We start from the raw sequence: 27,998 nt of genomic DNA, 5'->3' as shown, positions 1-27,998 counted from the left end.
GGAGGGGAGCAGGGAGGGGTGCGCCGCGCCGCAGGGCCGGTGCCAGGTGCACGCCTCTGCCTGACACACGGGCGGGGAGGAGGAGCTGGACGGGCAGGTTTGTCGGTGGGGCGGCCCCGCTCCCCTCCCCTCTCCTCCCCGGGCTGCTGGGGATAATTAGTGTCTGTACGCGGCTGTCTGCCCCCGGGAGGCAGGGCGGGCGCGCAGTCGGTGCGTGCCCGGCTGTTTGTGAGCGGTGACTCGCTCCGGCCCCTCGGCGGAGCCTCCACCCCGCGGGCGGGGACCCGCCGGGCCGCGCTCCCTGCCGTGACCCTCCCACCGCCACTCACCCCGCCGGCCCGGGGAGCCTGGCAGGGCGAGCGGCGCCGGCGTCATGTGACAGCGCGGCCCGGTGCCAGGAGCCCGGAGGGAAGGCGAGCGGGCGGAGGGCGGGAGCGGGCAGCTCCTCCTCGCACACAGAGCCGGAGACACCGCTGAGCCGCCTCAGCCCGGGGACGCGGGACACGCCGGCCTCGCGCCTCGGTCCCACCGGAGCGCCCCCAGCCCCGCCACCGACCGCGACCCCCGGCGCCGCGGGAGCCGACGGAGTCGCGGCTCGCTCCGCACGCCTGCCGAGCGTAAGTGTGAGGGCGGGGGCGATGCGGGGGCCGGGCCGTGCCGGCTGCGGGATGGAGGTGCCGGAGGAGGAAAGTTTCCAGGCGCCGCGAGCAGCGCGCAGCCCGAGGCGGCGAGGTGATGCCGCAGGAGCCGCAGGCACGGCGGGGTGGCGGGAGCCGGGTCTCGTCAGGCCGCAGTTGCGGGAGGGGGAGCGGGGCTCGCCGCGGGGGTCCCTCCGCGGAGCCTGGGGAACTCGCGGCGCGGCCGGCGGAGCCGGGGCTGAGGCCCCGCTGTCCGGCGGGCGGGCAGCGCACCTGTGTGGCCGCGGGGCCGCTCGGGGGGCGCCTTCCCGGCGGCCTGCCCCGGCTGTGCCCCGCGGGAGGGCCCGCGGCGCCCGCCCCTCGGGGCCGCTCTCCCGCCCGCGGCCCCCGGCCTCTCGCCGGGCGGCACCGGCGCCTCTCGGGGTAGAGACCGAGGTGCCATGGGATCCCGGGCGGGATGCAGCGCCAGAGCAGCCCGAGCTGAAGGCAGAGCGGGCTCGCTCGGCTCCGCGGGCGGCGGGATAGGTGCCAGGGCAGGAGCTCGTGTCCCAGCCGTAGCGCGGAGCGGATCGGCCAGCGCCATGTCCCCCGTTTAACTCCTGGGGAAGTCTAGGATGAAATCGGCTCCCAAAAGCCTGCCTCTCGAATTGTCACGTCACCTTAGCACCGCTTGGCCGCCATGCAGGCGAAGGTAAAACGCGGGACAGCACAGCAGCGACGTGTGGAGTTAGAAATAACCTTTCCTCTGCTAGATGCCTTGTGTTGGCTTTTTATTTTTTAAATTTTTATTTCTGTTTATTTTTTTGTTTTTAACCGAAATGGGAATAGCAGTTACTTGCCTTGGACCGCTGTCAGGTGAGTGCCTGGCACAGCTAGGGGAGCCCTGGCAAAGGAAGGCTCAGCAACACGAGCCTGTGCTGGGAGAGCACAGAACCTAACTGGAGCTTGGGAGAAAGACCTAGTTCACAATAGCTTAAGTGGTCATTCAGGAGTTACATTAAAAAATACATTAAAGTTGTTTTGTGCACTTCCCTTTTGATTCAGGTACTGTACCTGCATATGTTTTATTCACTTCCTCACCTTTGAAAATTCAGGAAGTGTCACTGTTTGTGGGACTGGACTCTGATGGTTTAATTGTTGGGAAAAGCTGATAGGAGAGCCCTGGAGACTTGAAGACTTCATTTAAACTAATATTAATAAATATACATTACCCATATTGAAAAGAAAATTACATGGCTGCTGACTAGTGACTTTTCCATCAAATACTTTTAAGATACTAGCGTGATAATCACATGAGCAGCTGGTACTTGTGTGAGAGGAATTACATCTGGATTTGATAATCCCACCTGACCCAGAAGACACTTCAAATTAGCTTTCACCTTGTATTTTTAAGAACATATTGTATCAAAATATCAAAAACATAAAAAACCCTAGTATCAAAATATAAAAAACCCGAACTGACTTGAGTAGCCTTTTTTTCACAAGCAGGCAAATACTTCTGGTTTTTTGTTTATTTTTTTTTTTAACCTGTGCTCACTATTATAGCTATGGTAGAGATCACAAGAGAGACTGGGGGTAATGACAAGGGGTGTGGGACAGGAAAGAATGCTAAATTATCTCTCCCTGCCCTGAGAATCCAAGAAAAATTTCCTCCAAGTTGCAGAGCTGCAAGGGAGCCCTTAGGTACTGTGAACATTTGACCTAGTCAACACCTGTTTAGCCAAAAGCAACAGCCTTCAGATAAATAAAGGTGTGAGTGAGATGAGTTGAAGACTCAGTGATAATAGAGATGTTATACAGTCACCAAATTATCTATATTTGCAGTTATTCAGTATGAAGAAGTAAGGAACTGATACTATTGGCATAAAACCTACACCCACGCCTTGCTGTGTAGATGCTGTACTACCCAATTTTTATTCCGTGTTCATTATTAAACTCCGACCTTGGAACCCCCCAGCATTCATTGGTATTGCTGTGGCACTCATCCACATAATTTGCTCTTACAGTCTCACATTTGATCATATTAGATGTCCCACCCATGGTATATAAATAATGCAAGGTATCTAAGAGGAGAGAGAGTATTTGAAACCACAGCTTTGAAGGCAAACAAGTGTTGAAGTTACACTACTGCACGAAATCTAGACAAATTGTGCTGTTCCTCTGCTTCAGCTTACTTCATTTATTCAGCTTTATATGTGGGTACTTCAAAAATAAAAGTAGTAAATTCATGGGAAATCAGGTTCTGAAATGAAGTCTGAGTGCATATGAAAACAGGGATGTGGAAGGCTAAGCATGTGATGGCTTAGAAAAATATTCTTGGGTGCACTGGGTGACGTTGGTCCTCAGCTATGGAGCTGTATTCAGCGTGAGTGAGCCACTGTCCAGGAGCAGCCCCAAGCTTTAAAAATCCTGCCTGCAATGGTCTCATCCCCCAGCTGTGTCTGCGAGGAAGGTGCTTACTGCCAGGCTGGGCACTGCCTCTTTGATGTCATGAAGCCGGAGCTCTGTTTAGCTACCGGCACTCTGTAAATACAGTAATAAACCAACTGCTCTACGGGAAGGTTTCAGCGAATCCTCCTGACCTGTGGTGTCTTAAAATCTGCTGCTCCCTCACGTTAAGGGAGCCTGTTTGTAAATAGGGCAGGTCCCTGCATAAGGACAGTGTTTTCATTCACACCCAATGAACAAACACCTCCACCCACTGTTGTTGTTTTAAAAGACTCCAGCTGCTCATGAATATAGGGTCAGAGAGAGCCGCCTAAATGTTTCTCTGTGCTTTCTCCCCAGTGCAGCCAGCAGAGCTGTTTCCTGTTCTTTGTTTCAAGGCTGGGGTTTGCGTCACACATTCCAAGTGGCATATGTGGTGCTCTTTCCTGTTTCAGGCTGTTTTCTGGCAGTTCGGTAGCCTCGTCCAGGCCCCTTGTCACTGCCCCTCAACTCCCAATCCCCACCCGATGAGTTATCATGTCTCTACACACTCAGGATTGCTTAAGATGCCTGTGTTATGTCATAACGAGGTTCCAAGTTAACCTTTAACGTGCACCCTCAACTCCAATGTAGTTATGGGGGTGAACTAGAGTTTTTAGCTCTGTTCGCTGAAAACTTGAACTCAAGTGTCCAGAAAGTTGTGAGCCAGTTTTCTGCTCTCACTTGCTCATCAGCTGATCTGGAATAGCTCCATTAAAGTCACAGAGTTGAACTGATGTATAAAGAGTATAAGTGAGAAGAAAGTTCACATCTGTAGGCTCATAGTTATGACAGGGTTTTGACTGCAGCCCTTATTCAATCTGAATGGCTCACTATAAGCACTTTGTATTTCCAAATCTCTAAAGAAGTAGGTATTTTCTCCTTATACAGGCTAGAAGATTCACTGTCTTCCAGATGTAATGCAGAAAATGAGGCACTGCTAACTTTTCTTTGGCATTAATAAGTAGGGCTGTCCTGCACTTTATTTTGCATTCTTGAATGCTTAAAAGTAATTGTTTTACTTCTGGTTTTATATTTATGTTTCCCCCTCACCGTGTTGCAGGCAGACATAGTGAAAAATTGAGAGGAAATTGAGAAAAACATAAATCTTTCTGTTGCTTTGAATCTGACAGAAGAAGAGCTAAAGGATCAAGGCCAAAGCTCATTGAAATTGAGAGAAAAACTTGCATTCACTTCAGTGTGCCCTGGATGAAAATGCAAGATGGAGTATTTATTCTTCTCTGTCCCTTATGGGCTGGAATATGTATGGTTTCTGTACACACAGAAATACTTCCACCCTTTCATTTTACTCTTTTTTTTTTCCCAGTTGTTTTTAAAGTAGTCTTTTAGTTCCTGCACTTGCACTTCTGGATGCTACAAGTTAGCTATTTGAGATCACTAAAAGTATCTTTAGGAAGTATCTGAATTACACACTTTAAACTTCTTTCAGAGCTTAATTGTATGTGAAAAAAATTATTGGATTATATGCACATACTTACAGCAAACTCTTTTTTGTCTGTTCAGAAATCCAGATAAAAAGAAGTATTTGGCTACACAATTTTGGTAAGTTGTTTATTGATTATTTTAATGTATTGCTCTCAGTTGTTTTTATTTTGTTGGTTTTTTTCTGTTCATTTTAGAACACTATGGATGAGTTTACCCATTAGAAAACGATTACATATTTAAATATATTATCTTGTACTCTTAATTTGCCCAAGATTTCAAACAGTTAATCTTTTTTTTCAATGGCAGAGGAAAAGAGTTGCATTTAACTGTGTTTAATATTGGAAACTGCTGTATAATAAATGCAGTAAATTTTGTGGTTCATACCTTTTTGTAGCCAGAAGTTCTACAAACTAGGAAACTGAGGTTAAAATTATAATAATTTTTGTAAACCAACTTGTAAATATTAATTAACACTGCTAACAGGAGGTCTTTTGGAGTTCTTTTATGCTGTCAGCATTCAATCTTTGTGTTTTCATTCCGAGGGTAGTTGCTTCCAATCCAGAATATGAAGTTTGGCAGAGCTGGTTTTAGGAGAGATTTAACTCTTCCCTGTGAAGCATTCACTTGATGTCAAAGCTTCCTTTGAGGGTTTTGTAGCTGTAGGTGATATCTCCCAGGGGAAGGAAGTGTTAGTGTAGATCAGCCAATTGGAAATACAAAGCTACAACAGGTTTTAAATAGTAAACTTACTCAGAAGGGAAAAAGCCTCCAACCAAACGCATGGTCTGCCTAGCATGCAGTCTGTGTGTGTTACCAACCACCTAACCTGATCCATGAAGACATGACAGAGTTTCTACTTTTAAAGAGTCTAAGCTGCTTTGATCAGTAACATTTGTACCCACTACACTGTCCACCTCTTTTCCGTGGTTGTTTTTTGTTTTTTCATCTCCATGGGTTCATAGAAGTTCATCAGCATTTTCCCTGTATTCAGATTCTTGACTGATTCTTGTTCAAATCAGTCATTTAGCCTGTATTCATAAATGTATACTTCCTTTCTCTAGCATTAGATTTTCTTTCTTCCTTCTCATGCTATAAAAATGTTGAATCTCTTTTTCACGTTTCCTGAAATAGCAGAACCCTTCACATAAGAGAACAGTATTTTCTGTCATTTTCCCCTCACAATTAGAAGGTTTAATATTTCTCCTTTAAAATTATCTTAAAAATTAACCCCTTAAGAAAAACACAACAAGAAAAGCGAAGTTCAGTTTGGAAGGGAAAGATTATCATACCATTCCACATACTTCATTTGTTTTCAAAAGTCTGATCTTTTATCCTTACTAGACTGTTTCTCCTTCTAAGAAGTAGCTTGAGACAGGAAACCAGACAGCAGTCTGCCCTGATAAGGGGGAATATTGTCTAATGGAGGTGCCTCAAGAGCTTTTCTTTCTCCTCTTAAGTTCAGTAAGTATAGAACTGAAGGTTGAGCAGGGTTTACATGGGCCAAATTTTCCTTGGTACAGAGGATATTTTCTTAACAAGTACTTCAAGAACATTTTTTCCCAAGATTTTTACATTCAAGAAACCCATTTCCAGACACGTGGCTTCCAAGAGCCTACAACAGTATTATGAGAAATTTAATTGAAATACTGATTAGTCTGCTGCTTGTCAAAGCAGTTCTAGGTCAAACAAGGTGACATCAACAAAGTTATGATGCACAAGCTGTACAAAAACACAAGTTTTTCAGCCTCCTTGCAGTCCTGAAAGGAGGAAAAGATTTTCAAGTCTTTGCTAAGAAACAAATATAGCTTGAAATACTAAATACTAGATTTCAGTAGAAATTTTCTGTAGAAAAAGGCTTGTTTTCTTAATGCCTATCAATAAAACTTTAAGGAGAAAATTTTTGCCTAGGTGCCATTTTCTCTTACAAAATATTCTAACTTTTTCAACAGTGATTATTTTTATCCAGTGGAAATCCAGCAAATAAACAAACACAGAAAGCTATTGATCAGTAGAACATTTTCTTGGTGTGCTGGTTCTTCCTGATTGTCCTGCTCTGTTCCTCATGGTCTGGCTGCTCTGGTCTCTTCCCACAGCACCACGTCTGGACATTTGTTGCTTTGGCTGAGTCTGACTGCTGTGCTGAGCTGGAGAGCTTTGCCTGCTTCTATTTTGGGGTCAAGTGCAGTTGAGCACTTGCTTACTTCCCATTAAAGTTAATGGAACTTTAGAAACACTTTTTTGCTGACTCAGGTCTTGATGAGCAACTGGTACAGTAAAGTGCAAACACATTAGGAGCTCTGGAAAGCAGCTTTTGTACTTTCCACAGGGAATGTTTGTCTCAGAAACTGGTTCCTCTCTCCCAAACTCTTTGGAGGTTCCACTGAAGACAACTTGTCACCTGGGTTCTCACTTCCCTTCCCTTTTGGATTTCATCAGTGGAGAATCTTCTGATACTATTGCTTCTCCCTTGTATCAGAGGTAGTTTGACTTGAGGTTCACAGAAGTCACAGGTTCAGAGCAACAGGTCTGAGTCCCAAAGTGCTTGGACTGAAGAGCTTTTGCAACATGACAGTATTTGCTGCTGGATTCAAACAGTGCTGCAAGAGCTGCAGTTGCTTGCAGAGGGCACTCATGCAGTGCTAATTTAGCAGATATCATTACATTATTCTGTAATTATATTGACAATAACAATCATACCTTGAAGCTTCTAGACAAAGGCTTGCTGTACATGGGGCAGCATTCCCTTGCTTCCCCCAGGCACAAAGACTGAGGAAATAAGCCCTATGTGTTCTCAGAGTGAAGAGGGTCAGAACGTATGGTCACCACCCCCCTGTCTGCAACAAAAGTCAGTCACTGACTGCTCTTCCAGGTATTTAATGAGAGGACAGGCTTTATATTATAATAAACTTTTGTTGTTGGATGTGCACAGTCAAAACTGGCCCTCCACCCCACCCTTTCCTTTCAAAACAGGTCTGCAGAGTTGGTGGACTTTGAAGGTAGATGCGCAGGGCTGCTGGGAGCTGCACCGTGGTTGCCCTTTTCCAGCTGCTCTGCAGTGCAGATGTGTAATCTGAGTGCATTTTTTAACCACTTTGCACTTTTCATCCAGGGTAGATAATCCATACAAGCCCTTATTGTCAAAATACATGTTTAAGTACTTTTAAGCTTTCATTTAATCTAAATTATGTCTCTGAAACAATAAACCATACACCTGTCAGGAAGTTAATATTGAGAAGTGTTCAATCCTGACAAGGCGATGAACTCTAATGATGATGAACTTCCCTTCTGGAAAGGATACCTTGCTGTATGCTGGATCAGAAGGACAGAGTTTGTGTTTCTGGCTTGCTGTCTTCACTGGACTTCAGATAGGAGAATACTGAGGAACTTTGCCTGGACTTTACCTTGCACCTGTCCTTATTTGCATACAAAACCCAGTTGCTTCATTCGACTTTCTGAAGTATAGGGTGTGTGGAAAATCTTATCAAAAGCTGTGTCCTGTTTGGACAAGTTGGACTGACTTGGCAGGGATCCACAGGGTGGAGTGAATGGGAGGAGGCAAGAAAGTAAAACTGGGTGGCAGAAAAAGAGGGAGAGCAAAAAAAAGAGAGGGTGGAATGTTTGCTTACCGGATTGCAGTTAATTATTTAGTTTCAGATTACATTCATTTAAAGTTCTTTTACCTCACATGAGAAAACCCTTCAATGCAAAACAGCTCACCTAATAAAGTCAAAGACAAAAGTTCTTATTTTTTAATACATTTAACATGAATATATTTTTGTCACCTCACCAGTTTTTCCAGAGCACCTCAGGAATGAGAGAGGGTATTTTGATCTTCCAGAAATTATTTGTATATACTAAACAATTTGCAGACTTTCAAACAAGTGCATTCTGAAATCACTCTGTAAAGTAGAACCCAACTGTTTCTTCATTCCTCTGTAATAGAAACAGGCAAGACTGTTTCCCTTCACTGTTACCCCCTTCTCAAATGATTAGGAGAGAAAGACAGAGAAGTTTTGGGTTAATAGGCATGATTTTACAAATATACAGGGAAAAACTACCTACTTCTTAGTAGAAGTACCATGCTTTATTTGTGTGTCAGTATACATGCACATATTTGCTCATGAGTGTGTTCCAAGCTATCAATTTGGAGAATTATTTTTAAATACAAAGAGGACTCTTGTGAGTTTATTTACAGCCTTAAAAAAATGTAATTTTGAGCTAAATTTTAAATACCAGATCCAAAGCTGACTTAATATTGACTCTGTAGCAGTCCTACAGGACCAAGTGTTACATATTAATTAATATCCTGTTCTAGAAAATTGGTTTCCAGTCACTATCAAATGGGGAAAAGAAACTTGCTTAAGAGTAACATGATAAAGAATAACATCCTATACTCCAATGCAGCATAATAAACTTACATAAAAGTAAAGTTTTGCTCTGCTGTTCTTAGATGACTGCACTTGGGAAAGACTGAGAATTACTTTTCACTTTTGTTCAGAGTAGTACACTTCCTGTTGTCTATGTCAGTTTAATTCCTGCACAGTGATTTAGAGCTATCTCAGGAAACACAGAAATGTGTAGCATGACATGTGAAATGGGTATCAAGTGTCTTTTCACACACTTCCTTGGAGTAAAAGGTGAAAAGGAGTAATTCTTAAACTGAAGAAAATACAGTTTTAGAATTACAAAAATTATAGAAAGGATGAGCATCATTGCATTTACTTAGAACAAACTTTCTCTCCTTCCTTCCTTCCTTCCTTCCTTCCTTCCTTCCTTCCTTCCTTCCTTCCTTCCTTCCTTCCTTCCTTCCTTCCTTCCTTCCTTCCTTCCTTCCTTCCTTCCTTCCTTCCTTTCTTTTCCATTTCTGTTTCTATTTCTTTCCTTTCTTTTCTCCTTCCTTCCTTCACTAAAGTGCAAATTGGTGTGTTACTTTATCTATGCACATACAAGCTAAAAATCAAAAGTTTCTGGAAACCTGGAAGGAATTAGTTCCAAATTCCTATGTAGGAGCTCTGAGTGGCTACACTTTACTGGGTTTTTTTTCATGTCTAAAAGTACAACTTTTCTGTTTTCACAATGCAGTTGAATGTGTGAGAATATGAATGATGCATAGATATGTGGATATATTTCTGGAAAGTCAGTATTCTGAAATGTTAGTTTTAGCTATGCGACATGTTGAAACCTGAAAAAGATAATTAGATAACAGTTATCTGAATGATAATCATTCAAAGAAAATAGTATAATTAATAACCTTCTCACAAACATACTTAAGGTATTTACAGAATTATCACAACTTTTAGCAAATAGTGCTGTCTTACACGACTGCTCCCAAACTAAAACTTCATACTAACTTTAAACTGGAAATTGATTTCACTTCAGTTTTGTGATTTGTTTTTGTGAGGCCTTCAACTTTTACAAGGTGAATTATGAAGATATTGTAATTTACTCTGCTACTTGTTTGTTTCCATTATTCTAAGTGCACACTGTTGTAATATATTTCCAGAAGTCTTTTAAACTTTGACTGAATAAAATGGTAGACTTGTAACAACTCATGCCATCTTTCTCTGGAAGCTCTTAACAAATTTTGTTAAACAAATATTAACTGCAAAATTGTTCATTAGCGTAAGCTTATTAGAATCGTTTTAATTTGAGCAGGTACATCTGTAAATGTTCATTTGCATTTCTGGGAGAATTTCCCAGCCACAGCTACAAATCTGTTGGTGAGCCGTGAGTGCTGCGGGGTGAGTTGCAGATGGTGGAGTCTGGCTGTATTTGCTTCTTTCCAGTGCCATCTACTGGCCAAATTTAATTTGTGTCATTTAATTTTGGCCTCGCATCTTAAAAGAGGTCGTACCTTCCAGGCAGGTCTGAGAAGTATACAGTGCACGGTCAGAACTTGCTCCTTTGACATCAGTCATGTAATGTATAACCTCGAGTGATTTATAAACAGCTTGACAGCTTCTAAGTCTCATTGAGCAACTTCCCTTTGCTTCCCCTTAGTTTCTCTGTGTACCCTTATGGCTTCACTCAGAAGAGGTATCTCCTTTCCTCCCCAGTATCTTTCCAAGATGACCATAGCAAATGTATGACAATTATGACATGCTTTACACTAAATACTTTTATTTCAGGCATTTATTTAGAGATTGGACCAGTAAGGTTGAACACTGTAGGAAAAAAACCCTCAAGCTACACAGAATGCAAGCAGATTTTTTAGTGCTTCTATTTTGCACAGTTAGCACAAATAGTTGTTGAATTGTCAGTAAATCTATTACGTTGTAATAACTGATGCATTTTTTCTTTTAAGTCATTGTAGCATGTTGAATGTAGTCCAAGCTAGTCTTGTATTTTAATCTTTTTTTTTTTTGCTTTGGTATCAGTGTCACTGTATGTGATCTACTGAGTGTTTCTATAAGAACTCTTAGGAAAGAGAGATCCTCTCCACTATCAGTTCACTTGTATAAACAAGATTATTCTGAGGTTGTAATGCTGATGAGAAATGTCTGGTCTAAACAGTGATTTGTTAAAACACTTGACAGCTAATGAAAGTGAAAATTCTGTGGTCTTGGTGTGCTGACATGCACAACAAAAATTAAATTTGACTCTTAAAGTGAGCAAATGTCCCTTTGTTTCAATAGCAATTTAGAAGAAGCAAACTTGCAATAAATTCAGTCAAAGATATAAAAATCTGTGTTAGCAATGGAAAAATATTCACATTAATCTAACAAAATAGTAGTTTCTCCACAATTCAGAAAGTTGATTCGGGTATTTCCTGTGGCTTTCTAACACCTTGTCTTTCCCCAGCAGGACAGAACCTCAGAGGCATCAGAACAGGTGAATAAAAAAGATGCTAATGTTTGACCCAGTCCCTATCAAGCAAGAAGCCATGGAGCCTGTTTCAGTGGTAAGACTTTTCCAATATATTGGACCTAAAAATGACACTTTAGTTTTTTCACCTTTAAATTCATAATGAGATGTAATTAAGCTTTGGACTAGATTAGGAAAGCACGTGAAGCTATATTTTGATCTTTGTGCAATCAGGTTCACATTCTAGGAAAACTTTCTGTAATTTATTTATTTATTTCCTTAAATGACCTTACCAGTTGCCTCTCAGAGGAGGGAGTGTCCATGTATTCCTGAGCCACAGCTCTGTAAATATCATCTTTGTAGCTCATGCTGCTGATGGAGGTGGGTTGAAATTAAGTTGTCACACTTCTTGGTGAAGTGGTAATAGCCTGTGGTTTCAATGTTACACCTTTGAACTAAGTGAACAGCTTCTTGCTGTGCCTTTTTGTTTTTCTCTTGGTTGTGGTAACAGGTGCCCCTGTCTAGCTCTGCTCTAAATAACAGAAAATTTATGCTGCAAAAACCCAAACCAAAAATGGCTTTTTGCTGGGTAAACTGGTTGCACTACTTTAGCAAGTGAACAGCTGAGAACTAGGGAAGTGGAGAAGGAATGTGGGGGGAAAAAAGGGGAAGAGGAGACACTTCTTTAAAATTGGGTTAATTTTCCATTAACTTAGAGTATAGGGCCATCTCAAAGAAGAGTCTGATAAGCAACAGCAGCAGGGACATGTAGCTGGAGCAGTACAATGAGAATTGATGATACAGGCTGCTGCTGAAAGGGTAGGTTTTGGCTTTGCTCCCTCCATACCAGCTTTGTGTCTCCTTTGTGTGACTGAAGAATTGTGTGGTCCTAGAATGATTTGGAACCTTTGGATCAGCTCACTGAATGGTCAGAATTGCTAACCCACCAAAAATACTCATTTTTTGGTCAGGTCAGGAAGCTGATCTGACTCATTCTGTGCAGCTGCTCAGTATTAGAGTAAGGGGAGGGGGGAGGATGACAGAACAGGACCTCCCCTTTCAGCTTCTAGCCTGCAATAACAGATTAAGTGTAACATGAAACCACACCCCTAGAAAGGCTGACCCATTAAAAGGGTGAAGTCAGTGAGCATAACTCAGAGTGCATTAAACTTGTTCTCTGAATCACATCTTTTAATGGAAAGTTTGTTTCCTGTTTTGTTTAAAATAAAAAATAATTTTCATAAATTTAAATGCGTCTGTAAGCAGTCTGATTTCTTCAGTGCCATTAATAATACTTCTGGGAGTTAAGTTTATATGCATTTTGAAATTACAGTTTGACTTTTGTGGGGGTTTATTTGCTGGAGAGTAATGGTAGAAAAATAACTGTCACTGAAAGTTACAAGTATGACGAATTCCAATATTTGGGTCAAGAAAGAACTTCATTATTGGCCAGCCTGTCACTTTAATCACAATTATTATTGTGTAACTATATTAAGATTAGTGGTGATTATCTACTATAATCTAAGATTATCTAATGGTGTCCATTGAAGTCAGAAAAGAGGCTGGTTTTACAAAAGAAGTGTCATTGCTGTCTTTTGGGCCTTCTTTTGTGCACATCTGCCTTCATCTCCCAAAGAAGGTTCTGCAGTGGTTTGGGGTTCTGCACAAACACACAAGTGCCCCAAACAGTTGTGTGTTTCTGCTAGATGGGCAAGGTCAGTCCCTCAAAAGGCTCACCAGGAGAGGAGTGAGCAGTCTTTCCCAGTCCAGCAGATGAAGTGGGAAAGAACAAGGGAGTATTTCTGAGCCAAGTGCATTTCAAGACTGAAGTTCCAAACATTGGTTATTCTATACCATATCCTTCTCCTAGTGATGTGGTGCCTTCTATATGTTGAACTTCTGGAGTCTTCTTATAAGTAAGTGTAATGACTCTGACCAGTCAGAGTGACTATTCAGAGCATTTTCCCACATCTGTATGTTTTTCTTTTACCTTTTGCCATTGCATAAGGGAAAAAAAAGACAGAAAAGAAGAAGCAGAAAGTCTGGAGGAAAATATGGTTTCTAAGTGAAGTTTCCATCACTGGATGCTACTTTGTTTTCCCTCAGGGTGAGGGCCATGTATGTTTCAGCTTCTTGTACACACAGGCTGCTTAGCCCTAAGCCCTTGAGCTCCCCAGCTCCTCTTGGTCTTGTGGCTTCCTTGGAGCTCTGGTGCCACAACAGAAACTGCTCAGGAGACACCTCTAAAGGGAGGTATTGTGATATGGAGAGAACATAGGAAAGGATAGCAGCCACTGAGTGAGTTAGTTTTCTTGGCCACCTTTTGAGGAGGTGGAATGAGAGAGAAACTGATAGTGTGATGTTGAGAAATGCTAAGCAGAGCAGTATCTCTATAAAATAAAAAGTATAAAATCAGGATTATTTGTATGGCGTCTTCCATTCTGATAGAATCATTAGACACCAGATTAAATTAAGCCCCTTAGGAATAACTCATTCTTCTCTCTGAATGTACACTGTAGGTGTAAAGTCTATCTGTCTTTAAAACATTGCAGTAGTTGGAGTGGAAGGAGGAAGCTAGTAATGGTTTTGACACCACTGTATTTCAGGGTGTGTGGCTGAAAGGATTAACTATACTTCTCAGGTGACTGAAGTTTGTACCCACACTCTTTCATCACTCTACCAACACCTCATGCCATTTATTGAAGTGGATGATTGAACATATATTATGATAGTTCTTAATGAACTTCTTAATGAACTACTGACATCTGAGTCCTACCTAAAGCACTACCTATTTGCTGTGAGGACTTTTTAAACATTTGGACAAATACCATTTGATGAAACAAGTTGCTTTTTTGTTTGAATTGTAATAAACAGTTTTTCTCTGTGTAACAGAGTAGTAGAGAGAAAACTTGGTCAGGCACAAGAAGTATGACACTGATTATGTGGGTCATGATGATTAGATTTATTGATAATATAGTATCTAAATATTGCCAATGCAGTATATAATATAATGAGGTCTAAAGGTCTTATATATGTATATATATATAAGTATTGTCAGCTAGAAATGTCTTTGGCCTTGCAGAATGCACAACTGCAAAAGCAAAGCACCTGTGAACTACTTCAGGGTTTTACCTTTGTAAGTGACTGAATCTTGGCATTTTTACTTACCCATCCAAAAGTGGGTGTTCCAGTCTCTGCTGTGGGCGTATTCTGCTGGCCACCCTACTGGGGAGGGGGGATATACCTGGAAGCTGCCCATGGTCTCAGGAGACCAGTTTGCCTAGTCTCCAGCAGCATTTCTACCATTTTGCAGGTTGTGCACCAAAATCCATCACCATCATCATCGCTCCCCCATCAGAGAGCACATAAACGATGTGAGCATCCAGACAGTTATTCCTCAAATTCCCACCGGGTGTTCTTTGGATAAGCTTACACCTAGGGATAATTGTTCATTAATAGACTCCTTGGCCAAAAGCATCCTGGAGGTTTAAATTTCATAGGCTTTTTCCTTTTTAGCATTCTTGCAATGGAAGAAAAGTTCATAGGCAATGACATTGTGATTATCCCTGACAAACCTGCAGCACTGTAAATGCACTGATGTTTGGTGGTGGAATGTTTACAGTTTGTTAAAGCTGGGTGAACTCTGCGCTGTAAAGCAATATCAGGAGTTTTAGCAGAAGTATTTTAATAGAAGTATTTAATGTTTCTTACCTGTTAAAATTTTGATCTTTTTGGCTGTACCTGTTATTTGATCAGATTTAATAGCTACTAAATGCTGTTAAATATTAAATTATGTCAATATTTAGTGGTCTCCATCACTTAGAATGCTAATAATTTCATTGCTTGGCTCAGCAGTGCTGGCAAGTCTACAGACAGCACTTCTTGCAATAATGGCATTTAATAAAATTCTGACAAAACAATTGCCATCAAAGATGAATGTTTCTATAGATGATATTTGTAAGAATAGTCATAAAGAGAATATCTAACATTTAGAGATTTTAATGTAATGTTTAGTGTTTGAAGATTAATCACCACTGTGTGTGCTGCTTTATTTGAATGTTTTATGGATTGAGTGACTCAGCTTTGTTGTTTTATCACAGTGCTATGAATGCAGGAGGAAAATTTAATATTTTCCAAACTCAGTGTTTCAAATAGTAACTGAAAAGAAGAAAATTACATTTGTGTCATTTTGCAAAAACACCTCTAGTTAAGATTTCCCTCACAGGGAAGACAGAGGTCAGAAACTAGGAAGATGTATTGACAGAAGTATTCACCCTAGGAAGAAGAATAATTGAAAAGTTATGGAAATAATTTTATGAAAATACAGTAGTTTTATACTTAATGATCTGCTTCACTTTATACCATTTTGAACATTTTTCTAGTCCCACTCATCAAAAATATTTTTGGTAACAAAGAAGTAATTAGTTTCTTAATATTAGTTTATTTACCTAAAACCCAGAGGTAGCATTTTATTTTAAAAAAAAGTTGACAACACGACTAAAAATTTGTGTGGATTGCATTTTCCATATCTCACTGCTGTGTTGAAGCATCATATCAGTTTCCATTGTGACTTAGCTGTTAATAAACAACCTCAGTTTTCAACAGTTTTAAAGTACAATATTGGCCTGTGTGTTTGTTTAATAATACTGCACTATGAAGTTAATGTTAATACTTCTTGGTTTACAAAAATCACTAGATATGTGTGTGTTACTTATATAATACATACATACATATGTATGTGTGTGTGTATATATACATATATATATATATATATATATATATAAATTATTACTAAATTGTGGAGATCATCACAGGTCAAGATTAGCTTTGGGGTTTATGTTAGAATGGGAACTGCTACCACTAAAAGGAATATTTTTCCAACTCACCAAATGTTTATCCTTGTACTCATTTTAGACTGGCTAGTTAGCTGCTTTATATCTTAAAAATTAGAAAGGTTTAGATTTTACCTTTTGCATACATGAGTTTCTCACCCATTACTTACATAGTTCAGCTGAGTATTTTGTATTGATTGTAGAGTTCAGATTCATAATTTGTTTCCTTAGTGATGATTGTTTTTCAATTGCTTTAGCAGTTGATTGGGACCCATTGCTTGTAATTCTAAGCCCAACTGAACTCCCCTCTTGCCAGAACTGATGATCCTCAATATATAGTTATATGCTTGGCATAGGAGATGTGTCTCCCAGGTCAGTTAAGAAATTTACAGATTAATATATGAGAGGGAATTTTAAAGGGAGAAAAATAGTTGAATAAGCCTTGAAGATTTTTTTCATGATCTGTTTTACATTGCTTCTGAGACAGTTAGTGAATCAGAACTTGATTGACTTCCTGTGTGTGGAATCTGAGGCTTTATTTAATTCACTGTTATTTCGAAAGTACATTATAATGCTTTCTTGACACTTTTTCATTTTGCCTGTTTTATTGGCTGCCTTTCTTTTTCAGCAGTAGCTGTGTGTATGTGTTAATTTATTATTTGATTTTTTGTATTTCTTTTCCACTCCTTCTGACAGTCATACCCATCCAATTACATGGACCAAATGAAGCCAAACAAATACGGCGTCATTTATTCTGCACCAAGTATGTTGCACAATAAATTCTACTCAAACCCTGAAGGACTATCAAATGGAATCCAGATGGAGCCAGTAGACCTTACGGTAAATAAACGGAGCTCACCACCTTCAACTGGAAGTTCTCCCTCCCCACTAAAATTTCAGACTGTGCACAGGAGAAGTTCACCTGGATTGACTCTGTCCTCACCCAGCTCACCTCTGAGTAAATTCACACCATCACCCCCAGGAGTACAGCCTCTTTCTATGCCAATAACAATCCCGCCTGTCATGGCTGCTGCTCTTTCACGCCACGGACTGAGAAGCCCTGGGATACTCCCGGTTATCCAGCCTGTTGTGGTCCAGCCAGTTCCTTTCATGTATGCTCCCCATCTCCAGCAGCCCATCATGGTGTCCACAGTTCTTCCAGATGAGATGGAAACTCCAAGTAGCATGCAAGGTTGGTGTTGTCAGAATTCCTTTTTATGCTGTCTCATTCCAGCAAAATAAGACAAATATCCAAGCAGTTCTTTTCTGAGTTGTTTGTGTTTTAGGAAGTGGAACATAATTCCTGTTCATCCAAAATAAACAGGCATAGAATTTGTTGTGTAAATATTTTACCAGACTTACCAAGGTCATAGGATCACAGAATCAATTAGGTTGAAAAGACTCTGAGATCACTGAGTCCAGCCTGTGACCCAACACCACCTTGTCAACCAGACCATGAGTGCCACATCCAGCCTTTCCTTGAACACCTCCAGGGACAGTGACTCTACCACTACCCTGGGAAGCCCATTCCAATGTCTCATCACTCTTTCTGGAAAGAAATTCTACCTAGTGTCCAAACTAAACCTCCCCTGGTGCACCTTGAAGCCACTTCCTTTAGTACTGTCTCTAGTTGTCTGGGAGAAGAGACCAACGGCCACATGGCTACTACTTTCAGGCAGCTGTAGAGAGTGATAAGGTCTCCTCTGAGCCTCCTTTTCTCCAGGATAAACAGTCTCAGCTCCCTCAGCTGCTCCTCACAACATTCGTTCTCCATACCCTTCACTAGTTCCAATGCTCTTGTTTAGATCAGTGCTCTTGTGTATAGATCTATTGAGATGTGGACTGATAATAATGTCAGACTGATGAAAATGAATAGAAATGTTTTGAATCAAAGTTTATTAGGAGATAACTAAAACTGAAAGATTTTGTATTTAGTATAAATTGTCACAGTAAATGATGGATTTGTTTTAACTATAGATCTTTACGTATATTATTTATTTCTGTAACTCTTCGTAATTTTTCATGTGTTGCCTTCCTTCTCCTACCCTCTCCCCTACAGTGCCTGTCATTGAGTCTTATGAGAAGCCCACCCTGAAGAAAACAATCAAAGCAGAGCCAGGGAGTGAACCATCGAAAACTGACTTCTATCCTGAACAAATGTCACCCCCAGTGATGACCTCATTGTCTCCTCAGCAAGTAATGTTGCAAGAGTAAGTAGCTAACAGTAGTCCCAAGATCAGCAGAGGAATGGAAAGCAGTTCACTACAGCAGCTACCAGTTCTGAGGAATGGGAAGGATTGTTGCTATGCTTTATGCTTCCTGTATCCTTCTCACCACTGTCACTGTGAAATGTGATTTCTTTTCCCACTTCTTCAGCAGTATAGGAGTTGATACATATTTATACATTGCAATAGATCTGCCATTTATATAATGCATTTCTAAAGTGATGATAGGTCCTAATTCCACAAGTTACTGAAAGTGGGACTCCCGATAAGCCAGTGATAACCTATTTACATAAAACCAGCAGCAAAATTGAAAGAAACTTAAAAGACAGTTCATATTGGTATCTCTATTCATGTATTCATAAAGAAAGGTATTCATAAAATACCTTTCTTTAAAATGATTGTTGTGATTTTTCGTCTTGGAGAACCTCTGTCTTTTCAAAAATTTTCCTTGCTTGGTGGGAAGAACCTCTTCAGGCTTACAAGTTCTGTGTATATCCAGTGAAATTGCATTTTTACCTGAGGCCTTGTTCTGTGGGTGATTTTTTTGGCAGGTCAAGTAGTTTCTGAAGCTTTCTTCCCTCACAGCAACTTCTTTCCATCCAAGTATTAACTCATTGTGCTGGTATAGCTGTTTCTGGGGCCACTGCTTGAACTGGATCACAGATCTAATGTGTTTTAAAACAGTGCTGTTTGCAGAAGAAAGGATAAGGGCTGGAAGAAGAAATTAGGTCTGGGGCATAAACCTTTTAATTGAAAACATTAAAAGGTTCTCAAGAAAGTATCTGTGGAGCCATGGGCACCCTTCCATTTCCTGTTTTCCTTGGGAAAATCCTGTCAACTTACTAAAACCGTGGAATGACCCAGAGCCTGGCTCATCCCTCAGCAGGCAGAGCTCTGGGTAGGCAGGCAGGCTGCCAGTGTGGCTGTGGCAGGAGCTGAAGTTGGAAGCTGAGAAGGGCTCACAGCACAGAACCTCAGAATCCAGCATTTCCCTCTTGCTCACTGTCACCCTTGAGGTGGTTGTGTTTGACCTCACCTCAGGGTGAGGAAAGAGGGAAAGAGAGCTTCAAGCCAGACACTCAAACCCCAGTATGAGTATGGTTCAGAGAGACAAAGAAAAGCTTAGGTTGGGCGGGTGGTCTCCTGTATTTCCTCCAGAATGCTGCCTCTTCCTCCTGCTCATGGCCTTTGGGTTCAGAAGCACACCACAGCACCAGGGCTGGCTACATTCCACTACAGCCTTTTGTGGGCACCCCTTCTTGTCTTCAAACAGTCTGGATGCAGCTCCCAGACTGCAGGCTCTTTGCAATTAGTTGCCAGCTAGCTTTTATAAACTATATGGTGTTTCTTTTAAGTTGCCTTATACATTTTATTGTAATGAACATAAAATAGTAAACGTGCATGTGTACTAGTTGGTAGCTTACCTTCTATAATGGACCTACCACACAAAGGAATCAAGTCTTTATGTACCTGGAACTAACTACTGCTAGGTCAGGACTATCAAATGATTCAGTTTATTTCTTGTTTTTGTTAAGTCTCTTTAACAAGAGCAAACCAGTAAGTGCTGTTCCTGGCTGGTACCACACCCTTCCTCTAGGGCTGAGACTTCTGCAGACTTGTCACCTGCACTAGTGATTTGCATTATTTATTTCCCAATGGGTCTAGTTTCCCCAGGAAACCCATCCACTGAGCAAAAAATATAAAATTTGGTATAATGTGTAGGTAGCTTTGTTACAGAAACATTTATATGTCCATGTTTCCAAAGCATCTCCTCTGCTTGCCCATGCAGATTGTTACTTTCATGGAGATTCTGTCCTTGCATTGTAACAGCTTAAATTGCTCAGTAGCTGTGCTGTATCCAAAACAAGTTTATAAATTGTATTGGTTAACGTTAAAGAAAATATAGACAACTCACACAAGTAACAATATAGATACTTAAACCTTTATTTTAAAAAATGTTGTCTCGTAGCTTTATAGCTATAGTTAGGCATTGAAGTTTTCATCACTTTTCATTGGTTCCAACTGCCCAGAGTGTACTATTCAGATACCTAAGCTACATTAAAGGGGCATAGGAAACCTTTAGTCTCACTGAAGTGACTTAATTTAAGACTTTTAAGTCACTTATTTTGCTTTAGTGTTAGCTTTTGACAGTCTATCTATCTATATCTGGATACCTATATCTATCTATCTATTTGTATATTTATATAAGTAACGTTGGTAGCATTTCTGTAGGGATGGCTGGACTTTCTAGCATGTCTAATAATCGATGTGCAGAAATCAAACTTGAGGTAATAATAATCTCTGGCCAAATATAAGGAGCCTCATTAATATATTTTCATGCAACTTTAAAAGTCTTAACTCATGCTGTCAACATAGTGTGGTCTGTGGTAAAGAAGGAAAAAGTTGTTGAAATTTTAATATAAGTTTTGGAAGATACTCTCATCTGTTGAGGAGTGACAAATGGGTAGACTTACATGAACTTACATCTGGTTATAGAAGAGGAGATGAAATAATTAGGGCTGTTCTTTTATTATTGTCACTTACTTAATATTTACCTCTAAATTTGACACCACCCTAACAATTTTTTAAAACTGCCACACCCTATCTGATTATTGATAACATTCTGTTGACTTGCCAGCGTCCTCTCCCAAAAGGGGAAAAGGAGACATTCTCAGTGCTTTTTCCAGACATTTGTAGATTGAAAATCTAAACCACAAATGGTATATGGCAAATACTGGTTTTCTCCCTTTTCCATGTTACCATGTCCAGGACTAGGTTCCACACGTAATAATTTAAACCAAGTCCGTGTGCTGTCCTAAGCCAGAGCTTTTCCATAAAGACTGCTATGCAACTGCATTAAAACTGAGCATTGATTTAGAGAGCTGTTTCTTTGGAAGCTAGAAGCCTGCCTTCTTATTTAAGAGTGTGTACGTCTCTGTCTAACATCACCATCTGGGGTTTCCTGCCATTATAGTATTTTTAGCTAGATTTAATGTGTGCTTGAAGAGTACATCACTCAACAGTCACAGAACCACCCATGAAATACAATTTGGCTCCCAGTTTCCAGCTTCTAACTCTTAAGAAAAGAATCAATAACAGAATTCAACTTTTCCCACATGGATAATCCCCATCGGGCTGCTGTGGGGTCACAGAGAAATCTTTGATTCTTAAGCCATGCACATGATTTTCTGTCTTTAGCACATGCCCTTTATTTTGCTGAGAGAAGTAGGAATTCAGTGTTTCTGAAAATTAGGCCCTAAAGGAACTGGGAGTAAGTAGTGTTACAAAACCAGTTGATTGCTAAAAACATGTGAAATACATTAACTTAGAAAAGATGGGAGTTCTAGAAACCTCCATTCTGTTGCATGGAAGAGCTGATTTTGCAAAAAGGAATGCTAATATCTGCATGTTACCCTCTACACATAACTGTTTGACAGACATATATTTTGTAAAACTGATGTGGAAGAAAGAATCAAGGTTGTCCCCAATTCTACAGCAGGGGTGTCATTCAGCAGTCAAAGACACCTTTTAAGAAGCTTGTGTGTTTTCACACCCATGAACATTTATGCATTTGTTTATGGCAGGAGTCCATGTGTACTTTGTGTATGTCTTACCTGCACTGTACCTGTGGGCTTCTAAAGTGAAAAATTATGTTTATGAAGGTGGAGGGACAACTTCAGACATCCTGTGGGTGTGCCACACAGGCTAAGCTCTACTTTTAGGAATTGACGTCAGTGGTACAAGGAGGCCGCACCCTGCTGCCACCACCAAACAGGAAATTCTTAATTACATTCTAAAGGAGTGGCTGGAACAATAAAGATTGAGTTCTGCTTTGAAACCCTAAAGATGCAATTTCTTTAATAATATGGACTAGCTGTTTCCAATTACAATCAAATTAGTTGTATTTTAAAGGAAAAAATAGTGACCAAGTACAAGGAAAGTTCACTCAGGGTTTAAGAAATCTGGGTTTGACTGAAAAACACAAAGTTGTGGGGGGTTTTTCCTCTCTAATTTTTAAAAATGAGCTAGGAAGTAGTAAAAATTGCCACCTCATGCCACAAAGTGAGTAAACATTTAAAAATATTACTGGTAAAATGCACAAAATTTGCTAAACCCTGTTGAATTTTTCGACATGCACGTAATGTTTTTTTTTCTGCCAAGAGACAGAGTGGTAGTGAATAAAAGGCTCTGTTATGAATCATATTAGCTGAGGTTTGCTGTGCTAAATGGTTTTTATTTTTAACATTAATTTGACTTTGCAGGAATCACCCTTCAGTTATAGTTCAGCCAGGAAAGAGACCTTTACCTGTGGAATCTCCAGACACACAAAGAAAACGCAGAATACACCGATGTGATTATGAAGGCTGCAACAAAGTCTACACTAAAAGCTCCCACCTGAAAGCTCACCGAAGAACCCATACAGGTTTGAGCATAGCTATGCTTCTCTTTCATCAAGTCTATGATAAAATAGTAGGCTAAGCTTGTAATTTCTGCTAATGGCCAGGCGACCACCGGTGTAAATAACAAAATGACAGAAGGTAAATCTGGCATTGTTGTGAAAATAATTATAGGCTGAGCAAAAGGCAGAGGACATAGTAGGAAAAACCTACAGCAAGAGACTGTAAGCCAGAACGGGTTCACAGTGCATGCTGATGTGTTTTGCATTCACTGGCTCTTCACTCATTTTGTCCACTTGCTTGCAGTTTACTCAATCTGCACACCCCATTAACACCAAATCAGTTCAAATTGCACTGGCTCACCTATGACATCACTGTTAAATTTGACTGATTTCCATGGGAGTAGTCCATTTGCAGAAGTCTGGACTATATGCCAAATGCAAACACACCTGTGGAGATGCTAACCACTGGTGCAATGGTGCTTTTTATCTGAATGAGTGTTGCAGTAAACATCCCCATCTCTGTTCTCCACTGAAATGTTCATCTTGGCATGTTGAATGAATATATACACATCCAAGGTTTTTACAAAGATATCTCTTTTAGGAAAAATAAAGCCCAGTTCATTTCTGTTGTGCATCAAGCCAGCCCTTTACCTGTTGGGCAGTACAGTGGTGTTAAAGGAGGAGGACAACGTATTAGTAATGACAGAGAGAGAGTTTAAGTTGTAGTACTTGTGACAGTGATGCCAGTTATTTACAGTACATTAAATTTCAAGAAATCACAAGATTTCTACCTGTTGTTCTTTATGGAAGCACAGTCCTTCCCCCCCAAAATCTAGAAAATGAGATCCCTGTTTTGAAAAGATTTGAACAAATGCTTAAACCTTCATGCTTCTGGGCTTCATAAGACAAAACAAGTGTTAGCATGGCAGAGGGAGGAAAAGAGAGACAATAAAAAAATAAGTTGTGGCAGGTAACAATTGTTGGTCAGTTAACTTTGACTACACAGTTTCTAGCACAGAGTACCCGTCAGCTTTGAGCTGTTTGGAGGCTTTTTGAGTAAACATTGAAGTACATGCTGAAATTTGGCAAGGCAATAGAATAAATTTGTCAGATTTTTGTGTGAACTTCTGTGATGTGTTCATGTCTTAAATCCTGACTTCTGTGTTTCCTTTTCCAGGAGAAAAGCCGTACAAATGCACTTGGGAGGGCTGCACGTGGAAGTTTGCTCGTTCCGATGAACTAACGCGGCATTTCCGCAAGCACACAGGAATCAAACCCTTCCAGTGTCCAGACTGTGACCGCAGCTTTTCACGTTCCGACCATCTCGCTCTGCACAGGAAGCGCCACATGCTAGTCTGAATGTCTTCTGTCCCTGACTCCTGTCACACTTCTTTTGTTTTTTACACATGCATTTTAATTTGGATTCAGCTGGTCTGGATCTCTGAGTTTATACCATTAAAAGCTTACATATGGTCAGTAACAGGTGTTATCTAACCCTTCTATGTCCTTGCCACGGGTCAGACCTAAAGAATGTGAACACTTCTTTTTTTTCTCCTGGGGATGCTAAGCAAACCCTTTCTGCATTCAGTATGTTTATTGTATTTCATTTGTGAATAAGGGAATTTTTAAACTAACAGCTTTTGTTGGTTTCTTCGTATAATCAACCCATCATATACTGATAAAATAGTAAATGTTATTGGATATCCAAAATGCTAGTCCTTGCCAGAGACTATTATTTATGTGCCCTGTAAGGGGTACACTGTCATTTTATGCTCAACAATGCAATGAATGGACTCTCCCAGCTGTGTTGATTTCTGCAATGTGGTTAATACAACAGTTTTAGAAAGACACCTGATTTAGAAATCTCCAGTGAGTAATGCTGAGGAAATAAATCTAAACAGTATAATTACTTTACAGAAAGATTGAGTCATAGTATCATTTACCCCAGTCAAGAAGAAAAATGGGCAGGAATTGGCCCGTACATAATACTGTGCATCTAAACCAATGTCATCTGTCATCTGTGTTACAGTGTAGTATATATCCTTGTTTTAATTGCATAATGCCCCAGTGCATTTGTTAAAGGAAGACTTTGTGTGACTCTGTATGTCTGGTTTCTGTGCAAGTGTATGGATGGAATGCACACAGTTGAGGAAACAGTTGGAAGCTGAGTCAGGGGTTTACCATCAAGCAGTTTTTCACCCAGAGGGTGGTTGGGCACTGGAACATGCTTCCCAGGGAAGTGGTCACAGCACCAAGCCTGAGTTAAACGTCTGGACAATACTCTCAGGCATATGGTGTGATTTTTGGGATGTCCTATGCTGGGCCATGAGTTGGATTCTATGATCCTGATGGGTCCCTTCCAACTCAGCGTATTCTATGATTATGTTATTCTATGGTACTCTCCTGTGATTTGACATGGAAACCTGCTGCACCTCATTTCAGGGATATAGATTATCCCACTGCAGTCATGCCCCTGCATTTCTTCTAAATAATCCTTTTTTTCTTGCTGTACTTTGGAAAATAGCAATCACTAAGTCAAAAATGCTCTGAACTCTATTGTGAGTACCACTGTAATACACTGCAGTATTTAGAACTATTGATCTACAACATTTTTATGAGAAGATGGCATCATATGAAGTACTTCTGATGATAAATTGAATCATGTATCTGTTTTGGATAAAAGCATATCATCCAGGTCCTAACCCTGATCTGTGACTCTGGTAGTGTCTTGATGGTAGGTACAGCTGCTTCCCTGTGGACATGTCTATTGCATTAAAACCGTGCCTATTAGCAAACAGAACTTCATAGGTAAAATCAATTGAATTCAAGCAATCTGCAGTTGCCCCTAGAAATGTTCCTGTCTGGGAGCCCTCTGAAAGGAAGGTTTCTGTATTAGCTGGCAGACTTTGTGGCACTGCAAGGAAATAGGATGTATTTCTCTACACTAACACACAAGCATTTTCCTTCCTTGCCCTATGTAAGGTGACCACCATTCCCTGTACGTTAAACAATATAATGAAGTCGGCTTTCCTTTTTTTGGAAAAACCCAGTGAACAATGGAGGTGTGAGGGGAGGAAGAGTTTCATAGAGCTCTGCAGGAGACAGGTGGAGTGTCCATCTGCAGGTGGGTATGTTTGAGCTTGTGAAGCAGGTAGGCTGTCCTTCTATATCCAGTGAAACCCAATGCAAAATAATCTTGGAGATGCAAGAGTGTGAGTGCAAAGAGCCTTTAGTTGGTGATAGGACTTTACCAGCTGTTCTGACATCCACATGACTGTGGAATTAGAGAAGGAGAGGTCTGTATTTACTGTAGAAAGTGGTCTGACAGCAGTTGTTCTGTTCCAGCTCCATACATCCCCACCACCTCAGCAGGGCTATGTCTCGTGTCTTGTAGCTCTCCCTCATCTGCTCACCTGTGGTGCTGAAACACCTGGCACATGAATCCATCTTATTTCTTTCCTGGTAGACCACATTGTTAGTGACATTGAGAAACTTGTAGGAAAGAGACTGGTATTAATGAGCAGAATGTGGACCTCTGTTTTATATTTTTTTTTTGTCAGTGGTAGCAGAATTGGCTCTAGGTTTTAATCGCAATTTTGTAAATCTGGACGCGTCACTGGCTGAGAGGCTGTGTGGAAGGAACCCTGTGGCAAAAGTCTACAGACATTTATACCCTGGGATGAAAACAATTCTCTGTTCTGTTGTAGAGGGGGAAAAACAGATACTATAAAAATAAGCACCTTAATGGCAATTGGTCCCATTTTTACCTTAAAAATGCAAATTTAGAAAATTCAGGATGTTTAAGGAACGTTTCTTTCTAATGCTCGCTTTCTCTTTTGAGGCTTACATAAAATGTCTTCATGATTATGTTTTTTAATACTTATAAAATCAGTACCCTAAAAGCAGAACTTCTTTGTAACTAAGAGTTACTTCAGATAATTTAGTCTAGGTTATTTGCTATGTTAATTCATTAGCTTAGGTACCTTTTTACTGAAAGTATTTATGCTAATTATGGGTTCAAATACAGTGGAGATTGGGCAGAACTTTCAAATTTCATCCATATGTCTTGTGAATTAGGACAACATAAATATAAATATTAAATACAAGTATTTGAGATTACTACATGATAATGCCTTCCTTATAGGATTTTTCACTTATGTCTGTGGTGTCTTTGTGGGATGTCTAAAAGGTCACAAAGAAATGCACTTTTAGCTGAATGTGAATTTACATCTTAACCAGCTCATTGGTTCATTTTAGCAAACTTTGATTTGAGGGATACCTTGCAATCTTTAAATATACTCAAATATTTTCCAAAACCAGTCATTCCATCTATGCCCTAAAGAAAAGCCAGTTTAGATAGAAAATCCTAATCCTGGAGAATGAGTATGTTTAAACCCCCCCAACCTTCCTCCCTAACAGCATTGCACTGTGCAGTGTATAACAAGTAATACTGTTTTACTAAAATGTGCCTGTTTAAGCCATTTGGTTATAATAAATTACTAGTTTCTAATACAGTTGCAAGAAACTAAGTAGGTATTCACGTTCGGGGTTTATTTAAATATATACATGGAACTCTGCAGTCATATTTCTAATGCCACATCTTGTTCAATTATGTTGTCTCTGTCAAGGTTAGCAACATACAGATAAGTACAAATCCTTTCTAAAAAAATTTACAAAGGATTTTTACATGTCTTAAGAGGGCTACACCAGTTTTCATTCTATTTTACAGATATTAGCACTTAATGTACTTTAGAGGGTCAAAATAATCTTTTTGCTTAGCATCTCTCACCTGCAAGTATAGCAAGGATTTTTATTTACTTTAATACTTCTATAAACTATGCAGAATTTTTAAAATAAAATGTAATATATTTTATAAGCTAATAAGACAAAATGGCTAATTAAAGTTTTCTAGCATGCATTACTATAACATGCAAATATGGAGACATTTTGGTAATCTTTTCTTACTAAAGATGTGAATGTTTAATGTACTTTCACTGTTTCTACTTTGGTAGTCCAATGGGAATTCAGTAATGACATTTTGTCATGTCAAAACTGTGAAAATAAATTTGTACTGTACAGTCCTCATACTATATTTAGTATATTATTTAGTATATTTAGTATATTTAGTATAGTGCATATGTATTATACTTGTTAATAAAACACTCAGAATGTTGTCCATGGTCGTGTT

At 40.2% G+C, this 27,998-nt stretch overlaps 1 protein-coding gene across 6 annotated transcripts; it reads left to right on the top strand.

The window, feature by feature from the left end:
* On the top strand, positions 1-27,986 carry KLF3 (KLF transcription factor 3). 6 transcript variants are annotated; one of them, XM_056489603.1, is made up of 8 exons: positions 1,048-1,329; positions 1,467-1,493; positions 4,629-4,667; positions 11,355-11,451; positions 16,883-17,378; positions 18,246-18,396; positions 22,674-22,834; positions 23,988-27,986. In XM_056489603.1, the coding sequence occupies exons 4-8, from the start codon at positions 11,395-11,397 to the stop codon at positions 24,167-24,169; spliced, it is 1,047 nt and encodes a 348-aa protein (XP_056345578.1). In that variant the 5' UTR covers positions 1,048-1,329; positions 1,467-1,493; positions 4,629-4,667; positions 11,355-11,394; the 3' UTR covers positions 24,170-27,986. The 6 variants fall into 6 exon arrangements, with proteins under 6 accessions (XP_056345575.1, XP_056345576.1, XP_056345581.1 ...); XM_056489600.1 differs by lacking the exons at positions 1,048-1,329; positions 1,467-1,493 and adding an exon at positions 1-617; XM_056489601.1 differs by lacking the exons at positions 1,048-1,329; positions 1,467-1,493 and adding an exon at positions 1-617 and having other exon boundaries at positions 11,352-11,451.
* Positions 27,987-27,998: the final 12 nt, after the last annotated feature.

This window comes from Oenanthe melanoleuca, chromosome 4 (assembly GCF_029582105.1).
Source record: "Oenanthe melanoleuca isolate GR-GAL-2019-014 chromosome 4, OMel1.0, whole genome shotgun sequence".
Classification (NCBI taxonomy): domain Eukaryota; kingdom Metazoa; phylum Chordata; class Aves; order Passeriformes; family Muscicapidae; genus Oenanthe; species Oenanthe melanoleuca.
The sequence above is the reverse complement of the archived record's forward strand: the minus strand, read 5'-3'. Positions and strand labels throughout refer to the sequence as shown.

Excerpts from the sequence above, each read along its gene's own strand:
- KLF3 (XM_056489606.1), top strand. The coding sequence starts at position 11,395 with ATGCTAATGTTTGACCCAGTCCCTATCAAGCAAGAAGCCATGGAGCCT. Across the intron at positions 11,452-16,882 it reads CCATGGAGCCTGTTTCAGTG|TCATACCCATCCAATTACAT; the intron begins GTAAGACTTTTC and ends TCCTTCTGACAG. Across the intron at positions 17,379-18,245 it reads AACTCCAAGTAGCATGCAAG|TGCCTGTCATTGAGTCTTAT; the intron begins GTTGGTGTTGTC and ends TCTCCCCTACAG.